We start from the raw sequence: 15878 nt of genomic DNA on the forward strand, positions 1-15878 counted from the left end.
TATATCGCTTTAAAAATTGACAGTTTCTTCATACAAAAAGAAGATATCAGGAACAGCTATTACCTGAAAATTACTGCTGGAGAAAAAAAAAAAAAAAAAAAAAAACCACAAAAAAACAGGCAACAGAATAAAGCTGTGATTAATCTTCTTCCTTCACCTCCTGAATGTGATATCAGAAGTGAGCTTTAGCAACCTCAAACTTAAAGAATTTAAAATGTGTTCAGCTCCTGTTATGCAAACCGTTTGTGATTCTCACAGGTAGACTTGCTGGAATTTTCTTTTGTGAAATAAAAAAAAGTGGGAAAGTAGAAAAACGTTTATTTTCTGTTCCCATAAATGTGGCTAAATGTAATTTGTTAGGCTAGCAAGTTTCTTCAGCAAGATGGCTAAAATTTCACCATAGAAAAGTCCTTAAATTAGATGTCTTCTGCGCTTAAAAATTTGTGCTTATATCTTCTTGTGAAATCTGCAGTGCGATTATGACTTTTCCTGCCCTTTCTCTGAAAGTAACTGTTAGGGGAGAATAAAGGCTTTGAACAGTCAATCACAACTGCGAGTAAATGTCCTCTCTGCAGCTTCTAACAGTCATCATCCTGTGTGCTATTTAGAAATCTTCTAGTTATAGTCTTCTGAAGAGGTAGTAATCACATCATACAATCAGCGTAGTGTAAAGAGTTCCTGCTGCTGTTGGTGCTGTTTGTGAATTACCTACATTTTGCAGTTGTTTACCTTTATTCATGTTTGGATTTGAAGCTATTAGTTTGCTCTTTCTCTGTATTGACAAATTGCCCCTTTGTCTTTATCAGCAGACTGGGTGATCCCCCCTCAGGGTAATGGAGTTAAGTTATTGCTAATTGCGTGAGACCCTGTGGAGCAAAATTTTCTGGGGACGTTGGGCAGCTGCAGGCACCTTGCAGTTCATCAGTAAGGGCCATTCAGTTGGACTGCATTTATGTTTTTGGGTTCTTGAACAAATTAAAATGTTTGCAGACAGGATTAAAGTGCTACTTGGGAAAATATTCTTAGATATGATCAAGTTCCTTCCTTTCAGAAATTTTCTGCTAATGTCAGTGATAGTATTATTAACCTGCTTGTTAGCTCAGTAGTATTCAAGGAGATGCATCATCAAAATTACTTTGAGTAGTTTTGAAAGATTTGCGTGATACGCAAACCAAACAGTAGTGCATGATGTGAAGCAGTCAGTGCACATCTTTTTAAAGCTACTAGAAATTATGTCTGGCCTGAATTCTCCTTTTAGAATTCAGGAAAGAAGAATATTAGTTGGAGGGATTAAACATAAATTTCTAAATAAAATTTCTTTTATTACAGTAAGCTTTTATCCCCCATTCAAATTATTACATGATCTAGAAAATATTGATGTCAAGCCATTGAGTGCGGTTGATGCACCAGAGGGGTGGGTTGCCATCCAGAGGGACCAGGGACCAAGAGAGCCTTGAGCACTGGGGCCAGGTACACATCATGTGGTTCAACAAATCCAAATGCAAGGTCTTGCACGTAGGTTGAGGCAACCCCCATTACCAATGCAAGCTGGGAAATGAAAGGACTGAGTTCAGCCCTGCCAAAAAAAAACCAACCAGGGAGTTCTGAGAATGGCAAGATGGACATGAGCCAGCAATGTGCCCTCACAGCCCAGAAAGCCAACCATATCCTGGGCTGCATCAAAAGATGCGTGGCCAGTAGGGTGAGGGAGTTGATCCTGCCCTTCTTCTCTGTGCTCGTGAGGCCTCACCTGGGTACTTGTCCGATATGGAGTCCTCAGTACAGGAGAGACATAGACCAATCATGTCCAGAAGAGGAGCACAGATGTGATCCAAGGACTGGAACACCTCTCCTATGAGGACAGACTGACAGAGCTGAGGCTGTTCAGCCTGGACAGGAGAAGGCTGTGAGGTGACCTGAGAGCGGCCTTTCAGTATCTAAAGGGGAGGAAAGAAGGGGGCAGACTTTTTAGCAGGGTGGTGACAGAATAAGGGGAAATGGTTTCAAGCTTAAAGGGAATAGGTTTAGGTTGGATATAAGGAAAATCTCCTCTACAGTGAGGGTGGTAAGGCAGTGGAACAGGTTGCCCGGAGATGGGATTGTTGCCCCATCCCTGGAGATTTTGGCCCCGGGCAACCTGATCTAGCTGCGGATGTTCCTGTTCATTGCAAGGGAGTCAGACTAGATGACTTTTAAAGGTCCTTTCCAACTTTAAGGATTCTTTGAATCTGTGACTAACTTGATTTCCATATAACATAACCAATGTTACAGATCTGGCAAAGGGTTGTCCTCCAACTGTTTACCTTTTTACCAACTTTTCAACAAAATAACTGTGGTATTGGGTTGTTCCTGCCTTGCAGCCTGCTTTTGGCAGCAGATAATTGGTACAATAAAGAGAATAGGAGAGCGGGAGCATAGTCACAGTGCCACGGAGCTTTTCCCAGCCTCTAGCAGTTCATGGTTGAGTTTGTTTTTCCTTTTTTGTTTTTAATTAATATCTGAATTTCTGTGTGGTAGAGCAAATTCTTTTAGACTGTAACTGTATGTACTGGAAGAATGTATATCAGTATTTTAATAGGAAGTACTAACATCAGGACTTCTGTTTGGAGTCTAATTTCAGCTTGATTTTAATAATTAGCATGTTCATCTGTTACTGTAGAAAGATGGAAATATGTTTTGCGTGGGGAAGAAAAGTATGTGAAATATAGAAGATTGTAGATTGGTAAGGCTCTTTGCACATCTGCCTGATGTTTGAGAGCTCCAGCAATTCTTAATGTGCTGAACAGACAAATTAATGAATTTTGAAACCTATCTTGGTACCTTATGTAATCGTAACTTGAAACTTATTTTCAAAATTAATATTTGAGGAAACTTATGCAGGACAATTGCGTGTATATTACTCTAAAGCATTTAAAGAATCACTTGTTTATCAAAAGCAAGTGTTGCTTTTATCCTTTGGAATGGGTTTTCTTTGGTTATGTCTTGCAGTGTTCAAAGTTTAAAGGTATTTTAAGTTGTCTCTAGCAGTCCAACATCACTTAAGTGATGCAAAGCCGTCAGCTTTGTTCAGTGCTTTTGTTGGAGCTTTAGATGCTATGAATGTTGTGAACATTTTAAATATAAACCTGTTGTTCTTGAGTTCTAGTAGTAAAAATAAAAACACTGTCTACAAATGTAGTATACAAGATGACATACTGTGAATAATTAACATAGTCCAAGGGTGAGAATGTATGCTTAGGTTGAGTTTTCTACAAGCATGTTCGGAATGGATTGGTTTGATATATAGTATTCTAAGAGGGTAACTTGGAAAATTGTGCATTTCTTGAACTGATCTCCACACTTCAAGGTTAATGCAATGTTATTAAATGTCACCTTGGGAATCTTTTTTTAAAAAAACATTTAATTTGCATTAGTTTATATATTGCATCTGCAGACGTCTGTACAATCACAATAGGCTCTTAAACTTTACTTGCTTGTTTACTTACAGAAGTATATGCAATAAAATAAATATGAGAGGTTAAATTCATGAATGTAATCCTGATACAAGTCTTTTTTGTTCTGAGATCCTCGCTTTTCCTGGATTCTAGTTTTTCTATGTTGTTTCTTGTATTGCTTTCTAGACATTTTTGTAAATATGAAGCTTAATTTCTGTCTAATTGCAATAGAGGAGCAATTCTTTTGCTTTCTTAGCTAACTAATATCTCTCCAGATGTACTTTCTCTATTGCTGTGCTGCTTTCATTTATTCTTAGACTTCTTGAGCAGCATGAGTGAAAATAAGCTTAGTACTTCTATTTTCTCTTCTCATTATCTGGACTTTTTCTGTTGCATTCAAGCTAGAGTGCTTCATGTATTGTTCACCTGCGGAAAATATAGGAAACCACCTAAATTTGTGCTTGCATCCTGCTAGAATCACTGCTTTTGGTGAACTCTACTTTTACGGGAATGTTCTCAGTTGTTAAACCTAGGGCTTGTAATACATTGTTTAATTTTTTTTTTTTATTTTAAAATTTTTGGTGGTAACTTAGCAACACTTGCATGTCACTTTGTACCAGAGCAAAGCATATGGCACCTTAGAAATTCAAGTAATAGTTTTATCTGCAGTCATAGAGTGAGTCTGTACTGCTTTGTTTTCAACACAGTAGTATGTGTGTGATGTTCAGATGCAGAGATGATTCTCTGTAATTGTTTTTTCTTTAGATTGAAGGCATATTTCAGTATTACTGTGTTTTGTTTTTTGGAAGTCATAGGCTGAAAGTGTACCATTCATACACTAGCTTGTTTTCTTTTATTCTGGCAAAGTTTGGTTCTCAATGTGTCCATATCAATAATTCAGAAGTTATCTCTTTCCTTTCTTATGTAGTTGTCATTTCTTCCACTGATCTCTGAACTTGGTTTTTCATCTGTATAGTTTCCATATGTTTAATTGGATGTAAATTAAGAATATTTCATATTATTAGAATGGTTTACAGTGGATGGATATAATTTCTCTTTGGCACTTCATTGCTTTTTTTTGATTTATGGTCAAAAACCATTTTAGTGGATTGATTGCCTGTCATCTAGACTTGCATGGCACCTCTTAGTAACAGATTCCTCATAATTCATTGCTTTAATAACTGATAACTCATGGCTATGTCAGTGGAAACAAAGAACAGTGTATTAATGTTCATAGATATTTCCTTCATTTTTTTCTTCAACAAGCCACCAAAAGCAACCTTGTAGCATTTGACTATGTAGCAGTTAGTCTTAAAAAAAAAAAAAAAAAAAATCTGTACTAAACATAGAGGTGCAAGTTAAGTAAGGTCACAGAATCATTTAAGGTTGGAAAGGATCACAAAGATCTCATTCCCGTAATATGAGGAAGGTGTCTCCTGTGACATTGTTCTTACACAAGTACTAAATGCTTTGCTTCAGTTAAGTACAGTTTCCTTCTTTAAGAAAAGTATTTAGCCAAATTTAGTCTCTTATCTCATTTCTTGTCACTTTGATCCTAGTATGTGTGATAGCAGCCATAGTGCTGTCTTTCACTTGAGTTTACTTGGTGTTACGTGTTGCGTTTTCTGTGCTCAGCCACTGACCTAGCATCTCAGAGGTAATGTGTATGTAAGCACACACTCCTCAGTTTAACTCATGCCTAACTTCAGAGTTACTGAGTTTGTATGTTAAAGCCTGCCATTCTTGTTTGCTTGTTATTGGCATATACATAACAGAATAATTAACTGACTTGCTGCTAGTGCATGTGGTCAGCAATGTATGCCAGGGTCGGGAAGGAGGGAGATGTCACACCTGGTAACGTAGCTGTTGCTGGTCCTGTTTCATTTCTGCATTGGATGGAGCGTTTTGTGTAACTGGAGCTCTGTGGTGATGTTATTTACTCTCAGGAGAATGAGATCTGTCAGAATGCATCGTGATTTCTCACTGAGGAAAAAACTGTTACAGTCCTGAAGGGATGAAAAAATGAGTCAAATGCTAAAAGGCCACAGGATTTTTAAGAACAAACATTATGAAACAACATTGAAGACTTAATGTATATGCATCTGTGAAATACTTTAAGGTGTAGAGTGACTGAAGTGTTGAGGCTAGGGTTTTTAAAATATCAAGTACTGCTGTGGGCTAAAGATGATATGTACTGGACTTTATGCTGCACTGTTACTCAGTACAGACAGCTGTGGATTAAGAACTATGTGCTTGGTGTAATGAGAATACCCACAACATAGAGATCTGCTACTTCCATAAAGGAAAAACAGATACATAGAAAATCAGGCAGTAATGATCATAAAGCTAAGCTGTTGCAAAACACAGATGTCCTGGCTTGGAAGTTTTGTATTTATCAAGCTTTTAGCTTTTAGATTTGAGACAATGGCTTTCCATATGTTGATCAGGACAACTTGCCGAGTGTAGATGTGCAGGTAAAAATAAAGTACCTGACTTTTATCTAATGAGTCACTTCAGCTGAAAGGGGTATGTCTTTGTTCCACCACTGTCTACGAATGTTTCGGTATCTGAGACTTGTGTAGCTTGTTCCATGACTTCAGGACTGGGTCCAGTAACCCAGCAGAAAACCAATGCAACCAAAAGAATGAGAAGTAGACTGCAGAGTTAGTTAAGCAGAAACATTTTTAGGTGGAGCTGGCAGATGCCAGAGTAGTGTAAAGGATAAGGTGTATCCTACAGAGGGGACAGGGCAGGGGGAAAGAAGGTAAGGGAAGGAGTTGTGTATTCTTTGTCTGAGGGGAGCTCTGATCGGCTCAGTCATTTTGCACAACTCCACCCTCAGAATCACCATGGGAAAGAATGTGAAAATATTTTGTTGTTGTTGTTGTGGGCTGACTCACAATGAGTCAGCATCTCAGTGATAAATGAGGTAAAGTGAGGAAATAATAGACTGCTGTGGGGGTCTAAAAAGTTTGTAGCTTCTCTTCATCTTTTTCAGATAGAAAAGCAAGAGATACTGAGGAGAAAGGGTGCATTAATCAAAGCTATGAAATGTCTGCCGCAGTGGTCTGACATGAGATATTAAACAAACAAACAAACAAAAAAATCCTGTCCTTGCTGACACCAACATGTACTGTTAAGCTTGATAATGAAGTATAAAGGCCAGGATATTTATTCTCTGGGAGGTCATTCTCAGACTGCGTGCCATGGGGCTTTTTTGTATGTCAGGGCTAAACTGTTCTTTAGGGCTGTTGAATGGTGCTTTTTGGTAATAAGGTGTGCAGTATTGGGTCTGATCTTCGATAAATAGAAAGTACTGTTGCTTGTTTGAGAGAATCCAGTGTGCATTTTATCTATTTTCAAGTCCCTTTAGAGGAAGGGACAAAACAGCAAAAAGCTGCATCTCCACTGATAAAATCACATTACTTTGTTTAAATTACTTTATGTCAACAATGGGTCTACCTACCTTCCTACTGTTGTTATTTTTAATTTAAAAACTTGTTGGAATATCTGAATATACTTTCTACTCCTGGAAATGTATCATCTATTTCAAAGAACGTGAAAAAACGGATAAATATCTCTTGAATTTAAAACATCACAATTCTTAGAAAACAGAATAGAAACAACTCTTCCCAAGACTAAAGCAAGACTTCAATGGACAAGTTTGATCCAAAATAACTCTTTAGTTCATTCTGATGAGAGTATGCTTTTAAGGAGTGTTTATTTCTTTACTGTCTTGGTTTTTGCGGTGTTCTTTTTCCTCCAGTGCTTTGGCTCTTGATTTTGTCAAACTGTGAGCAAGATAACTTGCTGTATTAGTATGATCAACTTGATAGCAGGAATGCCTGTTGTATTCTCACAGTGTTGCAGATCTGTTGCTAAGGTCCCTATCTTGCTTCAAAGTATTTGTATGCTAGTGCTGTGTTTCTGGGAAACACTTGGCTGCTCTGCTAAGCACTGCAGAGATGGTTTCCATCAAACCTTCTTGTCTGTAGGAGTTACACCGTTTCAGAAAGAGAAGGATATTAGAAAAGATACTCTAACTGCTCTTTTTCATGTGCGTAGAATAAAATGATTTTGCACGTTTAAACTGGGCAGCTATTTTATAGAGGTATGTCATTGGTACAGAATTGTTATAATTGGACATGATGATGTAATCATGTCCTAGCTTCTTCATTTCCACATTGTCTACTCTTTTGTAGGGCACATGTTACTTGGTTCCAAGTTATGCCCACAACATCAGGCAACCAAACAGAAATGTTTATTCCTAGTGATACAGCAGAAATTTACTAGGTGATCTCATATCTTTTCTGACCATATGGTAAGCTTAATTTTTGGAGGTTTACTTTCCATGTGTTACCATCTGCATTTTCAAAATCTGAAATTACATACATGTTTCTACTAATTTAGGAAAGCTATTGTTTCTATTTGTTCTTTATAGAATGTTCTGGAGAGCTCAGAGACTGCTCTTACTGATCTTTCTTGTGGCATAAATGGGGTTATGTTACAGGTCCAAACCCATGACAGGCCAAGAAGTAGAAATCAGCTAAACTATTTTCAGAGAAATCAACTTATGAGGAAGTTGTTTTCCTCTTCTGTGTTCCCTTGAAATTAGGGGTTATGGTATGAACTATTTGTACTGCTATAACTGTTCCAACCTGCTTATCTTTGACGTTTCTCTGTAAGACTTGATTTGTTGCAAACAGCTGAAACTCAGTTAAGTCCTGGAAAAGTAAGCTGTACAAAATAATCCTGTACTTGGAACAGACAAAAAGTTTTGTTCTCTTAATTCCTATGATTTTATTGAAGATTTTGCTGTCCCTGTTACAGAGAAGGAAAGGAGGGTCTGAACAGATACAAAGAAATGTTCCAATTGAAATGTAAAGCTTATTGCTTAATTTCACTGTGCATGATATTTGGAAAGAGAGGGTGGCTGTTCCTGATAGCTAACTCTGTATTGCTGGTTTGTGGAAGAGGGTATTTTGTGTAAAGCTGGTGATGCTTGACAGGCTCCTTAAGTGGGGATCAACCTCATCTAAAAATCCAGCTGATCCTTTGTCTAAAAAATAAAAATAATCTTAAAAATCCTAATTACAGGGTGTGATAGTAGCTTAAGTCCCTGTTATCGGTGTAGTTGAACCAATTGATTCATCTTACTCTAGAGAGAACGCCTTGCAGCTATTTAATATTTTTAGGATGCAGAGGTTGATAGATGAGATCTCTGTGGACTACATTAGGAGCTGAGACATCCAGAACAGGGTTACATACCAGAATCAAGGAGCTTCCATGTAGTCATCTGTCTTTTAAATAAATTCTGCCTAGAATTGCTGAAACCTCTTTGCTCTCTATTATGTTCCAAATACATCCTTCAGATTACTAGTTATGTCTGCTTCTTTAAACTTACTGATCATGAGCTAGAGAAGCTGGTAACAAATTCAGCTTGCAGTATAGAAAGGTAGTGAGAAGGTGCTTTCTTCCATATCTGCTTTTGGTTTCCTTACAGAAAAATATACAAGTACGCTTGCAGAATGAATGGGGAAGTATGAGAGTTTTATTAACACACCACAACTTTAGTTGTAGCTGCCTATGCTATGGTAGGAAGCAAGTTTCTTTCACTGGAAATTTGCACTGGGCACAAGAAACACAGCTTTCCAGATGTTCAGTGTTTGGAACTCTCAAAGCTTTTTCTTAAGAATGTTTTTTTTTTTTTTCTTTTTTTTGGTAACAGTAGATTTCAGTTGTTCATGTCTCCATCCTTTGTATTTTATTTCAAACTGTGGTGCTGTTGACAGCATTGTAGTGCTTGGTATCACAAAATACAGTGTCTAATCAAAGATCCACAACAATGTTGCAATCAAGAAAATTGTTAAAAACTGTTCTAACTGGGTTCTGCTGAGTACAGAGCTTGATGATTTTGATATAGTAGATGTGTGCATCTCTGTGACCAGGCCTGTTCTGTGCTTTTTGTCCTACTCTGTGTGTACCCCTGGTCTTATTCCCTAAGACAGGAAAATATTATGTCTTCTCCCATGTTTGGTAGTCCTTTTCTGTTTCTCAGCAAAATATAGGGCCAACAGCTGGTGTCTGAATCTTGTTAATATGGAGAGCAGAAAAGTTTTTTCTTCCAAAAATCCCACTGACTCTGTTTGGAGAGGGGGAGGAAATAAAGTCATGTGGTGAGGTAATAAAATGTCTTTTTACATCAGTGGAAAGCCTGTGAGTTTACTAATTGTCTTTAAAATACAGAGGGAGTAACAATTAGTTAAGAGATACTAGACTGTAGTTTGAGTCATTAAACAAATATTTTTGTAAACCTAAGATGTTGATTAAAATCTGCTTTGAAGAGGAGCGAGACTCCTATTTTAGGCTTCATCACTTATTTTAAGGAACTTGGGTGTACCTGGCTTTGATCCTAGACGTAAATCCAACTGATGCAGATCATTTTCCTTCAAGCAGCATTTTTAGTTAGGAGGAGGAAAATACCATGCTTTGGAAACTGTATGTTGGATGCATGTTTAGATTTGATTTTTTTTGAATTGTCTTCTAATAACCCATCTTTCTTCCAGAACCCTGTGATAATATGAGAGAGATTCTTCAAAATGTGGCCAAGTTACAAGGCGTATCAAATATGAGGAAACTAGGTCACTTGAACAACTTTACTAAGGTACGTGCTCATATGTGGTCAGATGGACAAAATGCTTTGCATGTACTCTTTCAGATGCCTGTAAGATTCATCAAACAGTATAATAAAATAGCATGTGAAAATTTACAAGATTTGGGAGAGGGAAGGAATAAACAAGAACAAGCAAACAGGTGAATACAAAGTCATGCTGAAATTTGCGTCTGCTGACTGACTTTGTAGTGCTGTAGTGCTTAGGAATTGTCTCCTAATTCAGGGATTAAGTTGCTCAGATCGAGCTGAAGAATTGCTTCATGCTTCACAGGATTGAATAAAATATCTGAAATGTGTGACTCTCTGGATGTTAACTGACAAAGCATGGTGAGGGGGAGGGCTGTATTAGGGAGCATGATAGGCAGCGGCTTGAGCAGTGTTAACGCTTTTATTCAGTATAAAAGCTGTCAACTTCCATTGTTGATAATGAGAAAGACTTAAAGGATCATTTTCACTAAGTGATCTATATTGCTGATTTGAGGTTGGTTTTTTTTTTTTTTTTTTTTTTTGGCAAATTGAAAGTTCCTGATCATGGGACTATAAAAGATCTTTGCTTGAAACTTTGATAAGTATACTGGGAGATGGCAGGATTCAAAGTTTTAATAACTTCTGAATGAGAGATGATAGAGTCAGGAAAGAGACTGTGAGAGACTCTCAGAATGACAGCAAGTATGATTACTTTTTTTTTTTTTTTTTTTTTTAAATCAAAGAACAACTTGTGTAAGAGGGCAGAGAAGACTGGGAAATGAGCAGTGAGTTGGGAAAAAGATGTCTGCTGTAGGGTAGTGAATGGTTATGGCTGAATCAGCATTCCAGCTATCAAGGAAAGAGAGAGATGTATTGCAGTAAGTAGGATAGGCAGCAATGGTGCTACAGTGTTTGTGTTACCTGAGCAAATGTACTGACACACAGGAGTTGGTACACCTTTCTGGTAGTGTCACATTTAGGACTACATTCCTGGAGATGAAACCTATGTCTTAGCCGCACAGGATGGATTCTGCAATTGGCTGTAACCAGGAAAGGAGGTGATAGTAGAGAATTTGTGGGAAAGCAAGGTTTAAATGATCATTGTTACATGTGACAACATTACAACAGCCAGGAGGCTACTTAACGGTTTTGAGGTGCACAAGAATGAAAGATCAGGGATAAATTTGGAGCCAATTGATATGAGAAGGACAAACATTCATCATAATCTTTCAAGTAGGCATGTTTTTTGGCTGTTCAAAGCACTCCTTATAAATTGTACAACACTCCAGTGATAGCATATGAGATACATTTGGCAGGAGAATGAGTGCTGTGAACAAACTTAAGATAGCAAGTAAACTTGTCTTTTAGTGTTTTAATAATAAAGCTTTAAGTACTTCATCTTCATCTTGAGTTGCTTCAGGGTACGTGAAAATGCATAGCATTTGCTGAGAAACTGCTTATTTACAGTAAAATTACAGTTATTTACAGTAAAATCTTTTTGTCATTTTTTTTTTTTTGAATCGCATCTGCAGCCACTAACTGACAAATGCTGCTACAGTTACTGAGATTCCAAACTAGTTCAAGAAAGCCACTATTAAACTGCAGTAAAAGGCTCATGTGTTTTTGTGCTGATCTGGAAATGTATAAATTCAGTTGTCTCTAAATTCTCTAGCTACCTTAAAACTAAAGAACTGGATTTAGCTTCCCGGGTGCATAATTTTTAGCAAGAAGTCAGCATTTGAAACTATGGGCCTAAAACAGTATCATTTTATTACTGAAAGTCAACAGATGCTAATTAGTTATAAATAACGTAATTAAAGGATAAACCAAAAATTCTGTTAGGAAGTTAATTTTGAACGATTTCACAGTGAAATATTTTGAAAAGCTGCTATTCTTAATGTTGACCCAGTGTTAAAATTGGAAAATGCATTCAGGAACATCGGAAAGAATTTTGTCAACTGAACAGTGGCAAGGAATGAAGAGTTTCTGAAAAGTAATTCGCATCTTTGACTTCTGAAGACAGACTGTAGTTCATAGTTGGGTTTGATCCTAAATCGGAATGACCTTGTGCAAGGCAGACATCCTAATCTTTGGTGTTCAGCATTTGTTTAGCACTTTCAAAGCAGGTATTCCAGGGAGACTAATACAAGCATATAGTTTGTATGTTTAATTTTGAAAACCCGTCCAATTTTTGTTTGAATTGCAAATCAAGTAATGACATAAAATAAAAGTTGCAAAATGCATTGTGGTTGGAACTGTCACAGAATTACATAATGGCCCAGGTTGGAAAGGACCTCAAGGATCATGAATCTCCAACTCCCCTGCCACAGGTAGGGCCATCAACCTCCCGATTTAATACCAGAGCAGGTTGCCCAGGGCCCCATCCATCCTAGCCTTCATGGGGATGTAGGGATGGGGCATTCACAACCAATTTCTTTTCTGTCACAACCAATTTCTCTGTTCTGTCTGATCCACCCATCAAATCCATATCCCTCCAATTTGGAGATAAGGATGTGGTGGGGGACCACGTCAAAGGCCTTGCTTAAGTCCAGGTAAATGACATTGGTCGCCTTCCCCTTGTCCACCAATGCCGTCACTCCAGCACAGAAAGCCACCAGACTGGTTAGGCATGACCTTCCCCTGGTGACTCCATGCTGCCTGTCTCAGATCACACGCTCATTCCTCATGTGATCAAGCGTGTCATCCAGGAGGATCTGCTCCATGATCTTCCCAGGTGCAGAGGTGAGACTCACCAGCCTGTAGTTCCCTGGTCCTCCTTGATCCCTTTCTTGTAAATGCGAGTGACGTGACTCTTCCTCCGGTCATCCAGGACCCCACCTGACAGCCACAACTTTTCAAATATGGAGAGCAGCTCAGCAACCACCTCATACAGCTCTTCTAGAACCCTGGGATGCACGCCGTCCAGCCCCATAGACTTGTACACATTCAGTACCATGAGGCGGTCTCAGACTTGCTCTGCCCTTACAGTAGGAGAGGGGGATTTACCACCCCAGTCCCCGCCTAGAGGTTTAGGGATGCAGAACTTGAGGATGTGAGAAGGATGTGAGAATCCTGGCCACCAGTGAAGAGCGAGGCAAAGAACTCATTCAGTACGTCAGCCTTCTCTTCATCTGTTGAAGCCAGCTCTCCTTTTATATTTACCGGAGGAGGTACACTCGCTTTGACCTGTCTCTTCTGGACACTGTTCCTGTAGAATGTCTTCCTACTGTTTTTCACCCACCGTGTTTCTGTGATAGCAACAAGGTCATAAATTTCCAAGTGCATCATGTTTTCCAACTTGTCCTTCTTATTTCCCAGACTGTGTGCATTGGTATAAAGGCACTTCAGCTGGGTTTTCCTTCTCACGGCTTTTACAGAGGATCTAGATTCCCCTAGAACAGCGGCATTCCCCTGCCCTTGTCCATCCCTTTGTACTCCACACTTTTTGCTCATCAAGCTTGGTATGACCCCTTGAATGACGCACTCAACCCCAGCAGCCTTCATTTTGTCCCCTTCCACCTTCATACCTAGTTTAAAGACCTTTCAATGAGTGCTGCCAGTTCCTTGGCTAAGATCCTATTACTCCTTGGAGACAGGCTGATTCCATCTGCATCTGCCATGCCTGGTGCTGAGTAAATTGCTCTGTGGTCAAAAAAAACACAAAATTCCTGTGTTTGCACCAACTTCTAAGTCATTTATGAGGTGGGTTTTTTGGATCCTCTCAGTATCCTTCCCTGCTGCTGGAGGTATAGAAGAAAACACACCTGCATGCCTGCCCCATCAACTACTCCTTCCCCTTCCCCCCCCCCCCCCCTCCTCCCAGTCCCCTGCAGTCTTTCTTGATAGTCCTTAGGGTTTTTTCAGCGACTTCATCACTGCAGCCTGAATATCAGTAAGGGGTAATAATCAGAAGGGTGAATCAGTCCAGGAAGTTTCCTAGAAAAATGTTCCTGACCCCTGCCCCAGGGAGGCAGCACACTTCCCTATGGTAGGGTCAGACTGACATATAGGGCCTTCTGTTCCTCTCAGCAGGGAGTCACCTACAGCAGCGACCCTTCTGTCCTGGGTGGAGGCTGTCTTGAGTTGTGGGGTTGACTGCTTCAGCCGAGGCAACCTCACATGTGGACCTCCCTCCACACCCCATTCACCTCTCCCTTGAGTTCCAGGGCCTCAAACCTATTGCACAGAGCACCTGGGGAGCTGAGGATGGTTGAGATGGGGAATGCCCACTTTGCTGAGCTGGTATCCGTTTCCACTTTTCCTCTCTCAAATTGCCTTGCTCTGCTTGGCATTGGCAGGGTCCACCACTGTCTGTTGAATATCACCCTGCTGCCTTTCTAGGAGAGTTACACTGCTTTTGCCACTGCCCAATCCCCCTCCTCCCCACCAGTTCTTCACTGTTGTTGTTAGGGGGAGGAGAGGACAGGAGGCTCGCTGCAGCACCGTCTGCCCTCTGGCTCCTCTCTACCACCTGTTTGCAGGGTGGCAGGGGGTGACGTGCTCCACGTGGAGCCTCAGCTGTGTGCCAGGTTGTCTGGGGTGATAGGGACTGGCACCACCAATGGATCTCCCTCTCACATTCCTTTATGGTCCTCAGCCACTCCACCTCCTACTTCAGGATGACCACAAGTCTGAGTAAGTCATTTCGCTGGTCACATCTTATACAAGTGCTGCCTTCATCACCTGGCACTGCAGAGGCCATCTCTGGCACTCATCACAGCCAGTGACCTGCACGCTAGTGTCTTATGTTTGGGCCTCAGTCTGGGTCTCCACATTCTTCTTGGCTGCAGTCTTCCTTTTACGTGAACATGGGACCTCTGTCTGGGTCTCCACAACTTTTGTGGTGGCAGCCTTCTGCCGGGGTGCTGGCATGGCAATCCAGCAGGCTCACTAACACCACTAGACAGCCTTAATGGGATGACTGATCAGCCCCTCCCCGCTGCCGATAGTGCTGGCTCTGCCCTCGCCGCGTTGCCGTGTCGTTAGCAGGAGCCCCCGCACTTATCACTCACTTCACCGTGATAACAGCCCTCGCTGGTAGTCCCGTGGATGGGTGGCTTACGGGTTTCTCCTCGTTAAAACAGCCCACGTGATTCTCACACCCTGACTCCTCCTCTCCGTCCCGGAGGCTTTTTGCAGGCAGGGGACGTGAATGCAGAGCCGTTGCCCCGGCAACGCCCACGCCACGTCAGCCGCTCTCGCGAGAGCTGCCCGGCTGCTCTGTTGTCTCGGAGATCCCTGGATGAGGGAACCGACCGAAACCCCATGTACCTCCCAGTCAGTCGCTGCGGTTCTGGCTGGGACGGCTCCGAAGCTGCTAACCTCGGCGATCAAACTGCCTATTGTTAAAAAACCGTCCTTGTTTTTTCATGCTAGTGGTTAAAAGTCCGGGTACAGGGGGAGTTTTTTATTTCACTTATGCACTCTCATCTGCTGCTATGAATTGACATAGTCTCAGTTCCTTGTTTGCGAAGTAGAAGTATGTGGAAGGCAGTAGAATGTTTGATATGTTTGTTTGATAAGTTAACAGCTGAAGATGTCTGTATTCTGTTTTGAAATCTTATTGGTATTGATGAACTTCATTTGTACTCTAGCATTTAATCCATGTGGAGATCTGTAAGAGCAAAGTAATAGAAAGGCTGAGGTTGACATGACCTCCAGGTCCATCTGTTCCCACCACTTTTTAGGTAGGGATGCACAGAGCAGGATAGTCAAGATCGTCTCTAGGTGGCCTCTGAAGATCTTCAAGGAGAGTCCACAGCCCCTCTGATCAGCCTGTGCCAGTGCTCTGGCACCCTGTATTT

General features: G+C 40.5%; 1 protein-coding gene across 1 annotated transcript in view; it reads left to right on the top strand.

The window, feature by feature from the left end:
• Positions 1 to 15878, top strand: part of RICTOR (RPTOR independent companion of MTOR complex 2) — a gene marked incomplete at both ends in the record, with an annotated part of 81651 nt that overhangs the window by 10103 nt on the left and 55670 nt on the right. Inside the window, one exon of the mRNA XM_079548564.1 lies at positions 10001 to 10098. Coding sequence (XP_079404690.1) covers positions 10001 to 10098 — 98 coding nt within the window. The remainder of the gene's footprint in view (positions 1 to 10000; positions 10099 to 15878) is intronic.

Source organism: Tetrao urogallus, assembly GCF_951394365.1.
Source record: "Tetrao urogallus genome assembly, chromosome: Z".
Classification (NCBI taxonomy): domain Eukaryota; kingdom Metazoa; phylum Chordata; class Aves; order Galliformes; family Phasianidae; genus Tetrao; species Tetrao urogallus.